Raw genomic sequence first — 20,124 nt, 5'->3', positions numbered from 1 at the left:
CACTTTTATCCAAAGCGACTTACAAATATGGAATTAATATGGAATAGATGCAGTGTAGCACCTGAAAACAGTGGACTTGAAGATAAACTACTTATTGTGATTGTTTATTTTATGACTCCGTAGATTAGACAAATGAGCGAAACTCTTCCCGCATGCAGTGCAGTGATACGGTTTCTCTCCAGTGTGAATCCTCTCATGTGCTTTCAGGTTTTCTGAATGACTGAATCTCTTGTCACAGTGTGAACACTTGTAAGGTTTCTCTCCAGTGTGGATCCTCTGGTGCCGTTTCAAATGTTGAGCTGAAATAAAAGTCTTCTCACACTCAAAGCACATATAATCTCTCACACCGGTGTGTATCTTCTGATGTCTTTTTAAATTCTCCAGTAGTGTAAAACTCTTTCCACATAAAGTACATGAATGTGGTTTCTCCTTTGAATGAACTTTCAGGTGATTACTCAAGCTTGAAACCCATGAAAATGTTTTTCCACATTGATCACATTCATGCGGTTTCTCTTCAGTGTGGATGATCATGTGCACCTTAAGGGTTGATGATTGTCTGAAACTCTTCCCGCACTGATCACATGTGAATGGTTTCTCTCCAGTGTGGATCCTCATGTGAACGTTGAGATTTGTCTTGCATGTGAAACTCTTTCCACACTGAGTGCAGGTGAAACTTTTATTGTCTCTTCTTTTCAGTAAAGAAATACTTTCAGTCTCTGAGTGATTTTTATCTTCAGTTTTGACATGTGTTTTCTCCTCTATTAGACCTGAAATTAAAGTTAAAAAAGGTTACAATATGAATAAATCATTAAAAACTCAGAGAAATGTGAAGTGAAATTACACAACGACAACACCAAATTATAATCATTTATCATAAGCATATTATTAGCATTAACATACTGTAATAAAAAATGTATTACAATAAACTATTATTTTAATATAATTTTAAACTAATTAACTGACCAATATTTTTTTTTTAACTCATCACTGTTACAGCACAATTTTTCATTGAATGTCTTCCTTTTTAAAACAAAAGCATTTTTGATGGCAACACCCAGGAAGTGACATCATTTGAACATTTAAGTTTCAGTCCCTATTTTGAGAAAGAAAGTCTCTCCTGTATTATTTATTGGACTTTTTTCTTCATTTTTTAAAACTCAAAGTATGTTTCTACTATAAACACTAAATCTGATGAACTGCTGATAACTTTAAATGATTTCCAGTCTCATTGATGAAGGATCAAGAATAAACACCAACCTGTTTGTTCTTCAGTGTGTTTCATTCTGCAGGGTTCTGGATCTCTCATGTTCTCTCTGTCCTTCAATAAACTCTGTCTCTGCAGATTTCACTTCTTCCTGATGCTCTGATGCTCGTCTTCACTTGTAGACTGATGGGAATATTCCAGCATTTATTGCTGAACTGCAGTGGGAGGAGCTTCACTGAAGGTGTGATTGTTGTGGGAGGAGCTTCACTGAAGGAGTGATTGTTGTGGGAGGAGCTTCACTGAAGGTGTGATTGTTGTGGGAGGAGCTTCACTGAAGGAGTGATTGTTGTGGGAGGAGCTTCACTGGAGGAGGAGCAGATCTGCCAAAGTTTGTGAATTTGTTTTTTCTACTAATTCACATATTAAGCATTTATGTTTATCTGTTATTTATAGTAAAGTATCTGAATTTTATACAAATTTACACATGCATTTCTGTTTTGTCTTTAAGATTTTCACATTTAATATTTACAAATATTAGAATGTTAAGAAAAAAAAAGTCAAAAGAATAAATAGAAGTTATGTAACCAAAAAAAAAAAAAATCAGTTTCCATAATTCCTTCCATTTGAGTTAGATTTGTTGTTCATTGGCTTTTAGTTTTGTGTTGGTTTATATTAAACAAAGTCTAACACAGACTAATGATGAAATAAATGTTACATTTGTGTCTTGAAGATATCATAGTAGTAACTGCATAGTTTAAGTTTGATGAGAAGAATGAAATGAACTTTAACTGACAGTTTACAGGAAATCTGCATAACATGAGGAGAAAACAGGAGCTATTAACAAATATAGCCTAGAGGATTTTCAGCAGCTGATAATATTGATGAGCCTCAGACTGTTAACACTCATTAAACAAGCCATTCAGGATCAGCAGCAGATCAGCTCACTTTATTCTGAGTGCTTTCGAATGTAAAGAAAACAAACAATGGAAGAAAATGAAAAAAATCGCCCATGAATTTAAATAAAGCAAGCATCTCGCGGAAGAACATTAACACGTTTTCATCAGCAAAGCACTACAGCAATCATTGCTATAATTACTGTCACACGTGCAACACATCTAACACACAGTATATTTTTCTCTTAATATACACATTACCAAACAGTTACAATCATAGAAATGACATTAATTTATTTTATTACATTTTAATAACCAATATACAGAAAGGAGCAAAAAGACGCGCTTACCCATTGTAGTTTCACTCCTATTGTGATGAACTACGGCGGGCGCTCAGGGACAAAATACCAAACCTCTGCAATATTTTAACCACCAGGAGGCACTCAAACACCGTTTACTTTAATTTACAGTCCAATTTCATGGAATTCAACACTATGAATTATTATAATATTTATTATCTTTTTCATTCGGTTACATCAGCAGACTTTTGTGACATTTGCAACCTTCACAACAGCATTTATTCATTAATCTGTGATGAGGCATGTTTCATATAAAACACATAACTAAAACAAATTAAGGTAAAGTCAATTCATTGGTTCTTTCACTTTTTAAATTCTTAAATGGTTTATATTTGGTGTCTTTTATTTGTATGTGTTGTTTTTCTTCTTCTTCTATTTCTGTGTATTAATGGGAGAAAAGATAAATAAATAAAAAAGCCAAAAAGAAAGAGAAACAAAAACACTCAAATCCTATTAATTAAACCAGTGTTTTCCAAGACCTTATATAAAGCAGCTCTGATATGGCCTCCCTTTAATAAGTATTTAATAATAATAATATACTATCCTTTCTTCCTAAACTCTTCTAATAACTGTTCTCTATCCTCCATAAACCTCCCACAATGCATCATGACATGTTCAAGCGTTTCACTTCCTCCACACCAATCACAGAGACCTGTTGGATGCTTAGACGTTAACTTCTTTGATGTATTAAGTCCAGTGTGGTCTATTCTAAGTCTGGATAGTATGTTTTCCTCTCTTCTATTCCCACTTGTGGCTGTATTGAATACATATGTCTTCCTTTGTTTTCCATTTCCCACTGATGTTGCCATCTTTGCATTATTTGTTATTTTTGTATTATTGCTTTAATTTCATATCTGCTATATGATACTGTCATTTCTATACTGGTGTCATCACAGCTTGTTTCTCCAGTCTGCTGCATTACCTTTCACTCTCACACGGGCTGGAACCCACATGAATATTACTCACCCTTAACATCTATAATTGCAAAATTTCAACTATTAAATCTTGTCTGGTGACTGAATATTTTTCTTCAATACTCAAGAGAGCATAACTAGAATCTGAGCATACTAAAACCTCCTTTAAAGCTGCTTCACTTATCCACCTTAAAGCCATGATTATTGAAATTAACTCCTGAAAAAACTGATAACTTATTTGAAATCCTTACTTTTCTGGAAATGAGTAATTTAGGAATGACATGCTATACCTACTTGATCATTATCTGGATTTTTCAATGCATCTGAGTACACTTAAATGTCCATTAAATGTCCATACTCTATCCACAAATATTCCCTTACCCGGATTTCCTCAAATTCACTCATACCTTCCTAATTATTCTACTAAATCTTCAGTTATCCATCCAAAACTGTTACATTCCCGTTATCCATACTCCCAACATTTCTCTGGAAAACGTATTGTGGGATGTGAGTTATCCTGAGTTAGCCCAGCATACCGCAGTTATCTGTTGTCTTCTTAAATTGAGAGGCATCTCACCAAATTCTACTTGTAACGCTGAAACGGGAGATGACCTATACATATCCTTAATACCTGTGCTTGAATTGTTTCTAATATTCCAAGATGTGTCTTTGCTGCAGAGCCATATACTGCACAGCCATAGTCCAGTATAGATCTGATTAACATTATGTAAATTGTTTTTGATGCCACACATCTAATTATATTCAACACTTTCTTGCATTTATCGTCCATTCCTTTAATGTGCTCTTTCCATGTAAGTCTACTGTCTAACCACATACCTAGAAATCTTATTTTAGACACCTGTTCTAGATTATGATTTTGGTGTCAACTCCTTTCCTTTTGTTAGTGAAGAGGACTACCTTTGTTTTTTTTCCACAGAGAATCTGAACCCACACTGAAATGACATTCTTCAACCACTTTTAATGCACTTTGCATTTTCTGCACCACATACTCTATATTTCCACCCCTGAACCACTGAGCTCCATCATCAGCAAATAGAGATCTGCGAACACTCTCATCTACTCTCTCAGACACATCATTTATCATTATTATAAAAAGTAATGGGCTAATGACACTTCCTTGAGGCGTACCATTCTCTGTCATTACTTTAGATCAGTGGTTCCCAACCTTTTTATATGTAAAACAGTAGTCTAAATACATTTATTATAAATGCACAAACGATAACTTATAGCTTAATCACAAATATAGTGTAATTACATTCCATTACTCCTTTAATACACGTCTACATTAATATAATGAATTTGACATAAATACCACACATTTCTGCCACAATACTATGGTGCAGTTAATGTTACTACAGTAAATCCCTGGTAAATGATGGCGATTTGTGACTATATCGTTGCACAGTGTTTTTCTGCTGTTTGTCAGCGCTGTTTTATCTGGATTTAAACTAGTTTATATCAGTTGACTGATATCGACTGATACTAGTTTATACCAGTCATTTGTGTTTTTCGCTGAATTCAAGCGCTTCTCACTGGATCTCACAGCGCTGTTTAGTGCTCGCGTGCTCTGCGTTGCGCTGCTGTTTGAACCGAGCGGATATGGTCCGTGTAGCGCGGTTCAAATGAGTAGCGCTGTTTTGTTCCGCTTTTCCTGCATAAACATTACATTGAATGTTTATCGAACTTGTTTTATCGAGGAAAATTATATCACTATAATTGTAGTTATCATTTTATCACCCAGCCCTACCTCAAAGTATATCTGCTCCCGTGCCCACGCTGTGAACTCTGGCGCCCCCCAGGTTGGGAACCACCGCTTTAGATGATATGAAGTCTCCCACTCTCACCTTAATTGATCTTGCTTCCAAGAATTCTTTAATCCAGTTATACAATCTCCCTCCTATTCCCATCTTTTCCCGTTTCATTAGCAGACCCTCTCTCCATACCATATCATACGCCTTTTCAATGTCGAAAAATACTGCCCCCACAGTCTCTTTATTCATCAATGTTTTCTTTATGCCTGACTCCAGACATACTACTGGCTCCATATTCCCTCTCTCTCCCCTGAATCCACTCTGATTTGAAGATAATGTCTTTCCTTTTTCCAAATAATACATTAATCTGTCTGTAATCATTTTTTCCATTACCTACATGGGAAGTAAGAACTATTGGTCTATAGCTAGTTGAATTTCTATGATCCTTTCCTGGTTTCTTTATAGGAATTACTATTGCTTCTTTCCAATTTCTAGGTAGATCTCCATCCACCCATATTGTAATTTAAAAATCTAACTCTACTCCCAATGCCTCTTCACTTAGATGTTTAATCATACTATAACTTACTCCATCTTGTCCAGGAGTAGATTATTTCACTCTTTTCAATTCAGACATTTCAAAGGGAACATCCAATAGCTTCCCTTATGTTTTACTGTCGGATTCCTTTTTAACATCTCTTCCCTTATTCTCTTCCTCTCTTACCACTCTCCTTACCTCTGCCTGAGCTGCTTTGTACTCAATTCAATTTTGAAAGTTATGTGTTCACCTGATTTGTTTATCAGTTTAGAGAACCACACTTTCCACGGCGCCATCTTGGCCTCACCTCAGAAAACTCCACTGAAGCGCTGTCTGATGACGTCATCACCGCGAGGCGAAACCAGATGATCAAAAACGCGCCAAATTTCGTTTAAAACTACAAAATACTATAAAACAACATATCCAACAAAAATAATGTTAAAACAGTTACTGACGTAGACAGACAGGCAGACAGTCAGGTGTGAGGTGAAATTTAGTTTATTAGGCTTTTAAAAGCTTTATCGAGAAATAGGCCTAATTATGGAAAGCCCCAAAAGCAATCATAATATTTCATGGATTTTAGATGTAACTAAAATTATGAAATTATTCATTCATGACGCAAGAAAAATCAGCAGACAACAAAAGTGGACAATAAAATTTAATAGCCAACTTGAAGCAAATATAAAGTAAAAGACAGATCTCTCTGTTTATTGACTAACAAGATATAAAGCATCTCAAGTGAATAAAAGTGAAGATGGATCAGATGCAAACCTACATGACAGAATATCTTACACCTGCATTTTGTAAAATACACCCTAAGAAGAAGAATAGCTAATTGTTTTTTTTTAAAACACAACAGTGAAGATTAAATTAAAAACAAATTAGCCACTTTTTCAGCTTAATGAACAAGAACATTTTGAACCTGTAAAAACCTTCTACAAATATACATTCGAAGAACACTTAAAAACATGAAATGAAACTCATGGTAAAGCATAACAATATAATTGACGATAGATCGCTGTTTTTCGATGGAAAGCTTATAAGGAATGTATTTGCTAAATTTGTGTAAGTAGTACACATCAAAACAAAACATTAAAAATGCAGTACATACCATATTCATCTTGATACGGAGTCACAAACGCATGCACTGCTGTAAATCCCGGTTTAGTTAGAGAGGTAAGGGTCCATAGAACAACATCCCATAGAGAAGTTTAGTCCAACGAAACAATAATGTTGTAATATGGATGGATATTCCTTTGTTTATTCCTTTTTTTTTTATATGAAAAAAAAAAAAAATTCAAAACAAATTCAGTGTGGTACAATTTTTTTTCAAGGCACTTCATAACTCTATAACCTTATCTTTTTGAGCATTATCAACTCTGGATGATGGATAGTAAAGCCCAAAGGGACTTCTTTCCAAAAGATACCAAAATTGTGTGTTTAGCACACTGAAGTCAGCAACTGTTTCTAATTTTAAGTTAGGTAGGTCATTATCAGCTGTGAGTTCCAATATGGGGGGTGCTAGCTAACAGGTGAAGATAAAATGTTCTTTTCACCAAGTCAGAATATGGACGAAATATGCAAAATAAAGAAATTGCATTTCTGTGCAATAATATGTAGATCTGTTAAAGTTTCTCCTTGAAAATGATTTTAGAATTTTATTTCAATCCATAAAACATTTTAAAAACGAAGAGTGCCTTAAAACTCTAATTTAATTGGTGTTATTTGCTTTTAGTATTATTTTAATGTTTATTTTATTTTTATTTATTTTGTTTATTATATATGCTGCTTGGATTTATTGTTAATGTGTTTAACAATGGAATGACGATGCCTGTTTGTTATTTGAAGGTTTAATAAAGTGATAAAAAAAAAAGAAAAAAAAAAAAGCTTAATATATAGTGACGTGACATACAGCGAGGGTCGCTCCACAACTGACACACGTGACTCTTCGCGCGCACAGGATGTTTACAAGAAAGGAAAATTAATTTTTCTGCGTCGTGAAACTTTTCATTTCTTAACGAGTTATGAAGATAAGGTTGAAATAATGACACTGACCAGGCTACACCATCTCATTTGGTGGAGATACTGAATCAGGACAGCGCATTTGTCTGAGGTCTGAGGCACATTTTAGCTACTTCAACTGAAGAATTCGTTTTTCTGACAAAATAGGTTTATAAATGTATAAAATAAAGTTCTTGAACTCTGGAAAGACACTAAAACCATTTTTTTTTTTTTATTGTATATTGTATTTTATTATGTGCATATATAAAATTATCATATATATATATGCCTGTATATTAATGAGAGAAAAGATAAATAATAATAGATTATTTTTTTTATTTCAGCCTACAAGTACAAGGATCAGGAAGAAGTGAAATCTGCAGAGACAGAGTTTATTGAAGGACAGAGAGAACATGAGAGATCCAGAACCCTGCAGAATGAAACACACTGAAGAACAAACAGGTTGGTGTTCATTCTTGATTCTTCATCAGTGAGACTGAGAAACATTAGATTATAGAGCAGTTAATCAGGTTTAGTGTTTTAGTAGGAAAAAAACTTAAACCAATAAATAATATAGATGAGACTTTCTATGTTCAGGGTACACAACAAATCCTGAAACTCATGTCTTTCATTTTCTTGTTTTGATCAAACGGTCAGTGAAAGAAGGTTTGATAAACAATCTGAAATTCAAACTAAATACATTATTTTTTTTACATTTATTTTATATTATCTATTGTTGTACTCTAGAAAGCATTCAAATGATGTCACTTCCTGGTTGTTGACATTTAAAAAAAATGCTTTAGTTTTAAAAAGGAAGAGATGGAATGAAAGGAAATTTTATCATAACAATGTTGAGTGAAAAATGTTTAGCAGCTAATTAATTTAAAATTAGTTATTAATTATGTATCAATTAATATTGGTGTAAAAAAATATATATATATATTTTACACCAATAGTGACATTTTAAATAAAATTTTAAATACTGGTGGTGGTCATGTTACCACATTCTCAGACTTGCTCGTCATATTCTATCCTTGGATGAAGGTTCTCCTGTCACACAAACACCCTTTTATTCTCATAATTTGTTTACCTAAAATGTATTAAAGAATATACAGTATTAAAGAATTCCATTGCATAAAAGTTACATCTTGTAACGTCACAATAGCTGATTGTGATCGTGATTAAGTCTGTTAACACCAATACAATGAGCTTAATGTGGCAATTAACAGATCATCAGAAGTCATCAGCATAATGAATGAGGTGAAAACAGGATCTATTGACATGAAACAAAGAGGATTTTGTAATAATTTAGCTCTTTATTGAAGCTTTAATTCGAATTTTAGCTTTAGGGAATCGAATCATAGAGATTCGCTGGATCTGATTAATTTGTATTAATCAAAACATATAATTTATACTTTCTTAACGACTCGAGCCAGTGAGCATTAAACCAGTATATTTTAGCAATTCTGTTTATTTCGTGGCCCGATAATAATACAGAATTCGTTGGGTAATTTTGAGCAACAGGTAACAAGATCTTCGGCAAATAGTTTCAAACTTGAAAAACACAACACCAAACCATTCATCATAAATGAAACGAGAGTTTATTTACTATTCTATGATACAATACTAACACAAAACACACACACACACACACACACGTTCGGCAAGAGGGTTGTGATTTGAAGAAAGTTTAAGGTTCTAAGACCTGATGGAGTCACAAACAGAGGCTTTGACTTTACTCTTAAAGATTAATGCACATCAGCTTCAGCAAATAGAGATGTTTTTGTTTGGTTACTTGCGTTAAGTTGACTTGAAGGCTGAGCTGGCTCTCTGTATGGTTGCTTGAGGGAATCCCGGAGCTGATTTTGTTGCTGCGGTGTCGTTGTTGCGTGACGTCACTCGGGGAATCCTTTTGGAATTGGTGGCTTCCTGGCCGCGCGCAACTGGCAAGGCTTTGAAGTCCTTACGCTGCAGGCTTTGCAAGTTTCTTTGTCAGAAGTTGATAGTGCTGAAGTCTTGGATGGTCAACCTGATGTTAAGGCTGTAGGCTTTCCAGCAGCAAAGTTTTCCAGCCGCAAAGTTCTTCCAGCGGCCCAGTGGTCAGCAGCAGCAGCAGCAGCCCAGTTCTTTTTTTAGCAGCTCTGATGAGCTTTGTGTCATGGAGTTTTAACGGGCTGGATTCTGTCCACCCACTAAAGGTATCTTCCAACCAGATTGTCTGTACAGGGCGAGGCCACGCCCCACACGGCTTCTTTCCGTGCATGTATTAAAATAATGCTTCGTCCATCATGTGAGGGATGTTTCTAATAAATGGTTATAAAAGTATTCACCCTTCATATGAAACTGAACATTGACATAACATTAGTTCCAACTTCCTGCATTTGAAATACGCTCTAATATGATACTATACATACTAAGAAAGTTATAAGGTAAACATCGAAATATAGCACACCACGCATAACATAAAACATCAAGCATATATGTAAGACATCAAACATGTTATTTGTTCATACACTTGCATCAATGGCAATGGAAATAAATGATTGTCTTTAGAGATCATTTGTGTAAGTTAGTGTTTCTTTTGTTGCATGAGCAAAGTTGGAGACCGAGCACGCAGGAGTCATGTTACAGATCTCGTGGTTTTGACGGCCTGAGGGCTTTAAGTTCCTTTAACGGCCCTTTTCCTGTTTGAAATGGATCCCTATATCTTGACTAAATCATGTGGTTGCTCCACGGGTTGCAAGAAAGACTCTTGCAGTTCTTCAAAACACAGGGGCTTTGTTTTTCCTGATTAAGTAAGTCATTATCATCCCTCTGAGTGGATGAGAAAACGCTGACAGGAAACGACTCAAACCGTGGTCTGAGATTAATCGTTAACTAGTCTCATGACTGCAGATGGCTGGTAGAGGACTTCCTTTAAGGACTGTGCTGTTTTCACACTAATTTGATGTGTCCGTTTGTTGAGGTCCTACAATTTTCAGCAGCTGATAATATTGATGAGCCTCAGACTATAAACACTCATTAAACAAGCCATTCAGGATCAGATCATCTCACTTTATTCTGAGTGTTTGCTAATAGAAACTGATTATTTGAGTCACAATATTTACTGAAAGCCTATTAAAGTGCTCTATTGAAAAATTATTTCTCAAGTGATACAGAAAAAACAACACTAATATAAAGACATGGACAACTATCTTCAGCTATCTTTATCGGATGTTGTGATTTGTCCACATGAATCTAAATGTACTTCATTTTTCTAAAAACAACATTCATAACAACAAAATAGTTTCCGCTTGTCGTTTTGTATGTGAAGAGAAACAAGAAAAAAACCTTCTTTAGATAGCTATAACTGTTAGCAGGCACACAAATAGCACTGAGACCGATAAAAACTATTCAGAAATAACGCTGTAAAAATGTTTATTAAACAAAATAAGAAAGGTGTATTTTACAATTAGGCCTCCGTGAAACAGTGTGAACTACTCACCTCAGAATTTCACACTGAAGCGAATGATGATCAAAAACCCGCCAAATTCTGCAAACTACAAAATATTATAAAACAACGTATAAAACAAAAATAATGTTAGAACAGTTACTGACGTAGACAGACAGCCTGTAACTAAAATTATTAAATTATTCATTCATGACGCAAGAAAAATCAGCAGACAACAAAAGTTTAATAATTGAAGCAAATATAAAGTAAAAGACAGATCTCTCTTTATTGACTAACAAGATATAAAGCATCTCAAGTGAATAAAAGTGAAGATGGATCAGATGCAAACCTACATGACAGAATATCTTACACCTGCATTTTGTAAAACACACCATAAGAGGAAGAACAACTAATTGTTTAAAAAACAGCAGTGAAGATGAAATTAAAAGTAAATCAGCCTCTTTTTCAGCTTAGTGAACAAGAACATTTTGAACCTGTAACAACCTTTTACGAATATACATTAGAAGAACATTTTGAACATAAAATGAAACTCGTAATAAAGCATAATAATATATTTTATATCATAAAGCAAAGTTGTATACAACAATAACATTTTAGATATTGTTCTTTGGGGAGGAACTCTCTGTTTGAGTTGATCTGAATCTCTCAGAAACTGCTGGTCTTGAAGATGAACTTTATTCACTGTGACTAATTTAGATTATGTTTCTTATCACAGATTAATATGGAAGAGATGCGGTGTAGCACTTGAAAGCAGTGGACCTGAAAATAAACTACTTAATGTGATTGTTTAGTTTATGACTCCATAGAGAAGGTGACTGAGCGAAACTCTTCCAGCATGCAGTTCAGTGATACGGTTTCTCTCCAGTGTGAATCCTCTCATGTGATTTCAGATGTTCTGACCGACTGAATCTCTTGTCACAGTGTGAACACTTGTAAGGTTTCTCTCCAGTGTGGATCCTCTGGTGCCGTTTCATATCTGAAGCTGTAATAAAAGTCTTCTCACATTCAAAGCACATATAATCTCTCACACCAGTGTGTCTCTTCTGATGTCTTTTTAAATATTGCGGCTGTGAAAAACTCTTTCCACATAAAGAACATGAATGTGGTTTCTCCTTCGTATGAACTCTCAGGTGCTCCTTCAGGTTTGAAGCCCTCAAAAATGTTTTTCCACATTGATCACATTCATGCAGTTTCTCTCCAGTGTGGATGATCATGTGGTCCTTAAGGTTTCCTTTTTGTGTGAAACTCTTCCCGCACTGATCACATGTGAATGGTTTCTCTCCAGTGTGGATCCTCATGTGAACACTGAGATTGTGTTTGTCTGTCAAACTCTTTCCACACTGAGTGCAGGTGAAACTTTTCCTGTCTCTTCTTTTCAGTAAAGAAATACTTTCACTCTGTGAGAGAGTTTTTTCTCCAGTTTTGACATGCTGTTGTTTCTCTTTCATTAGGTCTGAAATTAAAGTTAAAAATGGTAACAATATTAATAAATCATGTGAAGTGAAAGCAGACAGCAGCTACACCAAATTCTTTTTTACACATTTTTACAAAATAAGGTACAATTATCTATATTAAAAAATACAGTTACATCCAATGTTTCTGTAGTGAGAACTATTCGATGCTTAATCAAATACACAATTATAATATTATATTATAAACATAATATTAACATTAATATACTTTTCTAAAAAAAAACATATATATTACATAATGAATAATTATTTTAAATTAAAACTGGCCAATATTTTTCACTCAACACAATTTCCTTTTATTTCTTCCTTTTTAAAGCATTTTCTTTTTAATGGCAGCATCCAGGAAGTGACATCATTTGAACATTTGAGTTTCAGTCCATATTTTGTTCCCCTGAGATAGAAAGTCTCCCCTATATTATTTATTGCTTTAATTTTTTACAACTCTTAAGGTATTTTTCTACTTTAAACACTAAACCTGATTAACTGCTCTATAACCTAATGTTTCTCAGCCTCATTGATGAAGGATCAAGAATAAACACCAACCTGTTTGTTCTTCAGTGTGTTTCATTCTGCAGGGTTCTGGATCTCTCATGTTCTCTCTGTCCTTCAATAAACTCTGTCTCTGCAGATTTCACTTCTTCCTGATGCTCTGATGCTCGTCTTCACTTGTAGACTGATGGAAATATTCCAGCATTTATTGCTGAACTGCAGTGGGAGGAGCTTCACTGAAGGTGTGATTGTTGTGGGAGGAGCTTCACTGAAGGTGTGATTGTTGTGTTTCTGTTTGTGTTAGATTTGTAATATTTACAAATATTAAAATTTTAAGAATAAAATCAAAAGAATAAACAGAATATTTTTGCATGGGTTTTTCTGGGGTTTTCCTATCAAAATGCATGCTACGGATGCGAAAACACAGAAAAATCAAACCTGATCCATTTTTTTATATATATATTTTTTTTTATGACGGACGAAAAGTTTCGGAGGCAGTGTGTAAACGTGATTGACACAACATGAGGTTGTATTTATTTTTTAACATGTGAACATTTCTGACAAAATTTTCGGACTCTGTGTGCAATGACCTGTACAGGTATGTAACCTGATAGTGTTTCCATAATTCCTTCCATTTGAGTTTAAAGTTTCGTTCATCAGTTTTTACCTTTGTTTTGTTTTACATTAAACAGTTCAACACAGACTAATGAAATAAATGCTGATAGGACAACTGTATCTTGTAGATATTAAGTCTGATGATAAGAATTAAATGAACTTTAACTGGCAGTTCACTGGAGATCTGCATAATGAATGAGGTGAAAACAGGGACTATTAACATGAAATAGAGGATTTTCAGCAGCTCTATTATTATTGATGAGACTCAGACTATAAACACTCATTAAACAAGCCATTCAGGATCAGCAGCAGATCATCTCACTTTATTCTAAGCATATTATTCTGAGTGCTTTCCATTAGAAATACAGCTCTATTGAAAAAAAACATACTTCTCACACTGACATGACTGACACACTCATCTTTACAGTTTCTGTTTGCAGTCCTATTCAAATATAAAAACGTAAAGTAACTAAAACTATTGTTTTTATTTATTTATTCTTTTTATTTTACAAACATAAATGTCAAAAAAGAAAGACAGCTAAATAACATTAAAATCGCATCAGCAAGTCTTGAGATTGATTTCTATTATTTTCCCTCACAGATTCCCTCAAAGAAAATGAAAAAAAAATCGCCCATGAATTTAAATTAAAGAAAGAAAAAAAAAGGTTATCTTGGTGTTTTAGCCGTTGATGAAAAAACAATCCATGCAGCTCGCGGAAGAACCTTAACAGGATTTCATTAACAAAACACTACAGCAATAATTGCTATAATTGTCGTCACACATGCAACACAACACACAGTATATACTTTTTTCTCTTAATATACTCATTACCAAACAGTTACAATCATAGAAATTATATTAATTACTTTCATTACATTTTAATAACCAAGAAAGGAGCAAAAGGACGCGCTTATCCATTGTAGATTCCCTCGTTTCACCCAACTACGGTGGATGCTCAGGGACAAAATACCAAACCTCTGCAATATTTTAACCACCAGGAGGCACTCAAACACCATTTACTTTAATTTACAGTCCAATTTCAAGGAATTCAACACTATGAATTATTATAATCTTTATTATCTTTTTGATTCGGTTACATCAGCAGACTTCAGCAAACGACACGATCAGCTATTGTGACATTTGCAACCATCACAACAGCATTTATTCATTAATCTGTGATGAACCATGTTTCATATAAAACACAGAACTAGAACATATAAAACAAATTAAGTTAAACTAAATTAATTGGTTCTTTCCCTTTTAAAATTCTTACATTGGATGCATTCGAAACAGCATACTTCCAACCCAGATAGCAAACTGACATAGAATCAACGTCGATTTTTGGTTGTAACGGTCAGTATCGATCGTCAATCAAATTTAGATGTTGAATCAACGTTCATTATTTGTTCGGTACATCAGAACGTTATTACGTCGAAAATAAAACATGGATTCAACGTCGAAACCACGTTGGCTTATCAACCGACACAGCCGACGCATCTGATCGAAATCATAACGTCTGATACAGGTTGAAACTTGGTCAGAGGAATCGGAGGAGATCTGCGCCTGCTCTCTCACAGAGTGGAACAGGCCTGTAACTGTACCCGGGTATTTTATATTTATCCGTCTGTCTCTAAATATTAGCGGAAGATGAAAATTTTAAAAACAATGAATGACAAAACATTTTAACTCGAGCTTTGTCGAATGTTTTGTTATTTTTTTCTACAGACATTTTTTACACCGCTGGCATATATAGGCTATAGCCTAGCCTACTCTATAAGTTATAAAAATGAATTTCTTTTTCCTTATTTTTGTCTAAATATTTTTCTTCATTACACCTCTTGTTTGGTTTTATTTCATATAATTGCACGTTAAAAATAATTTACTTTGTTATGCAGACGCAAAACGTGAAACTGCAGTCTTATTCGCAGCTCTAGGCTATTTATAGCATTTGTATAAATATTTGTAAGATATAATCAGCATATTTTCTTAAGCTGTTTTGTATCTTAATTATTTAATCCATGAATTAAAATAATTTTATAACGACATAATCTTGATCAACAACAACTAATGACAAATTTGTAGCGGCATCGGTCCATTATCATTTTAACCTTTTCAGTGGTGAGTTTAAAATATTCCAGCGGTCCCCCAGAGTGAGTTTTTTTTAGGCGACCATTATTTTAGAACGTTTCCCCTTAATGTTTCCATGGCGACGCGTCATGCTTGTCACATGACACACCGCGTCCACAATAACACTGTATGACAGATGGATCGCTTTTATTTAGTTTTTCCTTTTTTATTCAAAATATTCATAAACTTGCTTACCATATAATCAACTATCTGATATTCCGATTCACAAATATGTGCAAATGAGTGTGTTTTATCCTTTAAAAAACAATTCTAAATGATCTTGATCGTGATCTGTAATGTGAGATGGGCGCCGCCATGTTTGTTTGCGCTGCAGTTCAGAGAGTCCTGTCAGTCGATTTACATCACGTAAATTCAAATCAATTTCTCGCGAAATACATGTAAGTAAGTGGCGGGTGAAATGGGAGAAGAATAGATATGGCGTTAAAAGTGGGACAAAACTGCGCAAGCGCATGAACACAGCCCGCAAGCGAATTACAGTACTGCGCGCACAAAATAACAAAACCGCGAGTATGGCCTCAAATCTGTGCCATTAATAACCGAGCGCACCACTTATGCTGGCGCGCGTGGTAAATCACTTCCGAGAGAAGAAAACAGATCTACACGCGAGGAAACGGGAGCCCGCAAGCTAATTTCAAACACTCGCGCGCGTCACTTGTCCTCTGCGCGCAATACAAGCCCTCGCGCGCGTGATCATCCCCCACATCCTCGCGCTCGATCTTCTCTCACCTGCTCGCGCGAACACTTCTATTTTTGTCAGTCGTGGGGCGTGGCTTGCTGTTTTAATTGTTATCTCTAACGCCATTGGTTACTTCCCCTTTTCCGGAAGTCAGCTGTGATTGGACGCCTGTGAAAAGGCGATCCATAATTCACATGTGACCTGAGACATGGCTTCATCAACAGACCAGATGCAAGTTGTCATTTATTTATTTTTATAAATATAAGTAGGGTAAAGTGCAGAACCCTCTTACAACTCTTGCTTATTTATATGAACAAATAATTTATTCATCCAAATGTCCTTTGAACCAATTTGGGATTTACAGTCATGTACATTTACATTTATGCATTTAGCAGACGCTTTAAAAGCAACTTACAGCTCATTCATTATTGTTATTTTTTTATCAGTATGTGTGTTCCCTGGGAATTGAACACATGGCCTTTTGCGCTACTAACACAATGCTCTACCAATGAGTCATAGGAACACTTATTATTATTTACAATTATTTAATGGACACTTCTCACATTTTTGAGGTTGTATATAAATATGGTTAGGTAAGCCTATAGTGGTGAACTACAACTAATTCAGCATATAGCAACAAGTTGACTATTAGTTTTATTTTATTTTATTTTCATTTTGCAAAGTTAATATAGCCCAAGCTTTATGTTGTATGAAAATTTCAAATATAACCTTTTTGGTAGATTTACCATGCTAAAAACCGTGGAAACGTGTCATTAAAATCTATAAAAAGGGTTTATGCAGGGTTAATGCTATTAGTTCTAGGCATCAGTTAATTCAATTTAAGGTGATGCATAGACTGCACTATTCAAAATCTAAATTGCACAGAATTTTTCCTACTATCTCTCCTATTTGTGACAGGTGTAAATCTGCAGAAGGCTCTCTGACCCATCTCTTTTGGACATGTCCAAAACTATACGATTTCTGGCATGACATATTTAAATGGTTCTCGGGTATGGTTGTGTTTTTACACCTGATCCAGAAATTGCATTATTTGGTTATTCTATTTCTCTGTTAGATCATAATGTGTCTGTACAAAGTACAATAATTTACGGAATGATTATTGCTAAGAGTGTCATTCTGAGGCTGTTGAATTCGGACACTGTTCCTCAGTTTAAGACCTGGTTGAACTATCTTACTGGAATATTGCATATGGAAAGAGTCCAATATGGAGTTATTGGTAATCTTAATAAGTTTTACAGTATATGGGAACCGTTTCTAGATCATTTGGACCAATGTAATGCTGACTCTGACCAGCAATGTAATGCTTAGTATCTTGTCTGCCCCCTATTGAGTGCCTAGTCATGTTTCCATTGAAACTGCTTGTATGCTCTGATTGTTGTTCTCAAAAGTCTGTTTTTTTTTTGTTTTGTTTTTTACTTATTGATTTATTTTTTAATCATTATTATTTTATATATTTTGTTCTTTTATTGTTGTTGTTTATTGTGCAATATAAAACTAATAAAAATACAGATAAAAAAAAAAGGGTTTATGGTCCTGTTTTATCTTTGTAACATCATAAGATTGTAATCACTAGTAATCACTAGTAAACGGAAGAATTTATGTTAATTTATGTTAATAAACTTTTTCAAATAGATTATGGATCGCCTTTTCACAGGCGTCCAATCACAGCTGACTTCCGGAAAAGGGGACGTAACCAATGGCGTTAGAGATAACAATTAAAACAGCAAGCCCCGCCCCACGACTGACAAAAATAGAAGTGTTCGTGCGAGCAGGTGAGAGAAGATCGAGCGCGAGGATGTGGGGGATAATCACGCGCGCCAGGGCTTGTATTGCGCGCAGAGGACATGTGATGCGTCCGAGTGTTTGAAATTAGCTTGCGGGCTCCCGTTTCCTCGCGTGTAGATCTGTTTTCTTCTCTCGGAAGTGATTTACCACGCGCGCCAGCATAAGTGGTGTGCTCGGTTATTAATGGCACAGATTTGAGGCCATACTCGCGGTTTTATTATTTTGTGCGCGCAGTACTGTAATTCGCTTGCGGGCTGTGTTCATGCGCTTGCGCAAATCTATTTATTGAATAATATGTCAAATAATGTCCTTAGTCTTTCCTTCCTGTGATTGGAATCCCCGAAATACACCGGAATTCTTATTTGAATTCATTCAAGTTCATGAGGGAGATAAAATATGCATTCTTACAACCGTCTAAAACACATTACCATATAAACATTGTAAAGTAAACATTGCTATAATTAATCAGCATTAGTTCATAAGCAGTTGCCTGTCATAAATGTGTGCTATTCATTTATTGCAAACCGCTCTGAATCAGTTTGAAGCACTGTTGCTGAGCCTGTAGAACATGCAACAGAGCAGAGTTTTCCCGCGGTTAGATCAGAACGTTACAATTCATATGTGCACATCTATCACACAGGATGTCAGTTCTGACTGGGAATTTTCATATCATTTTTATTTGTCGACAAAAATAGCATTGATGTAGATTACTACAGAACTACACAAGTTTTTTTTTTTTTTTACCTGTAAGATATCTTTCACTTGTTTCAAAATACATACTCTTTCATGTAAATCATCCACCCAATTCAAGTTTCGTCCCATATATTCAAACTTTTATTCTATATATTCAGACTTTCATTCCATATATTCAAACTTTCATTCAACATATTTAAACTTTCATTCAGTATATTCAAGTTTCATTCCATTCCATATACTCAAATTTTCCTGAATGGCATGCCATAATATATATATATATATACACACACACACATACAATTAAAAGACACCAAATATAAACGTAAAAATTTAAAAAGTGAAAGAACCAATGAATTGAGTTTAACTTATGTTTTCATATTTTCTGGTTTTGTGTTTTATATGAAACACGGTTCATCAATTAATGAATAATGTACGTGTGCTATCTGGGGTTGTATCATTAATTACACATCTTTTCTGCACATTAATAAAGATAAGGACATACAATGTTATTTGAGAGGAAAGTCTTTTAAAAAGATAAACCTTGTGTCAGAAATCACGCTATACTCTTAAATATGGCACTTTTTGAGTGGACAGCTATTTTCGGTGGTGTCCGAAACCTTAGTGAACATTATCGAGTGCACTCATTCAATCCCACAATGCACAGCAGTAACGAGTGTACAACTGATGTATGCCCAACGGCTAGAGAATACCCATAATGCACTGTGAGAGTCGCCAGAAGATGGTGCCCGCAGCTGAATCCATCCATTAATTTTACAAAGCGCTCGTCCACAGTGTAATACAGCGTAATACAAAACATATATAAATTAATTGTAATTAGGGTTTATACATAATTTCCATGACAGAGTTCAAGGTAAAGCATTTCATACTGGAGCTGCTAGTTTGTCAGTTTCAAATGATTATTAAACAGCAACACAAACTACACAAAAGCAGCAGTTCTTCCAGTGCACTCAGTGTCCAAATTCACTGGTTTTCATTCACTCCTTCAGCTGAACTGTATTAGTGGACTAATGTAGGGAATAGTGAATGAGGGTATAGGGGGGCGAATTTAGATTCAGCTAAACACTTCTCATC

General features: G+C 34.8%; 2 protein-coding genes across 2 annotated transcripts in view; both read right to left on the bottom strand.

The window, feature by feature from the left end:
• The window catches only part of LOC131531309 (zinc finger protein 239-like), an 11,064-nt gene extending 8,646 nt beyond the window's left edge, over positions 1-2,418 (bottom strand). Inside the window, exons 1-2 of the mRNA XM_058761999.1 lie at positions 1,258-2,418; positions 131-767 (exon numbers count right to left, since the gene is read on the bottom strand). Of these exons, the coding sequence (XP_058617982.1) occupies positions 131-767; positions 1,258-1,306 (686 nt within the window). The 5' untranslated portion in view covers positions 1,307-2,418. The remainder of the gene's footprint in view (positions 1-130; positions 768-1,257) is intronic.
• An 8,921-nt stretch (positions 2,419-11,339) lies between these two features.
• LOC131531286 (gastrula zinc finger protein XlCGF49.1-like) lies at positions 11,340-13,392 on the bottom strand. The gene is made up of 2 exons (XM_058761970.1): positions 13,145-13,392; positions 11,340-12,582 (listed from the first exon to the last, which is right to left on the bottom strand). The coding sequence occupies exons 1-2, from the start codon at positions 13,191-13,193 to the stop codon at positions 11,972-11,974; spliced, it is 660 nt and encodes a 219-aa protein (XP_058617953.1). The 5' UTR covers positions 13,194-13,392; the 3' UTR covers positions 11,340-11,971.
• Between the last annotated feature and the right edge of the window lie 6,732 nt (positions 13,393-20,124).

Source organism: Onychostoma macrolepis, chromosome 22, assembly GCF_012432095.1.
Source record: "Onychostoma macrolepis isolate SWU-2019 chromosome 22, ASM1243209v1, whole genome shotgun sequence".
Taxonomy (NCBI): Eukaryota; Metazoa; Chordata; class Actinopteri; order Cypriniformes; family Cyprinidae; genus Onychostoma; species Onychostoma macrolepis.
The sequence above is the reverse complement of the archived record's forward strand: the minus strand, read 5'-3'. Positions and strand labels throughout refer to the sequence as shown.

Bases quoted from the DNA above. Each gene is read 5' to 3' on its own strand.
- LOC131531286 (XM_058761970.1), bottom strand. From the start codon at position 13,193: ATGAGAGATCCAGAACCCTGCAGAATGAAACACACTGAAGAACAAACA. The intron at 12,583-13,144 runs GTTGGTGTTTAT...CTTTAATTTCAG, and splicing joins ACACACTGAAGAACAAACAG to ACCTAATGAAAGAGAAACAA.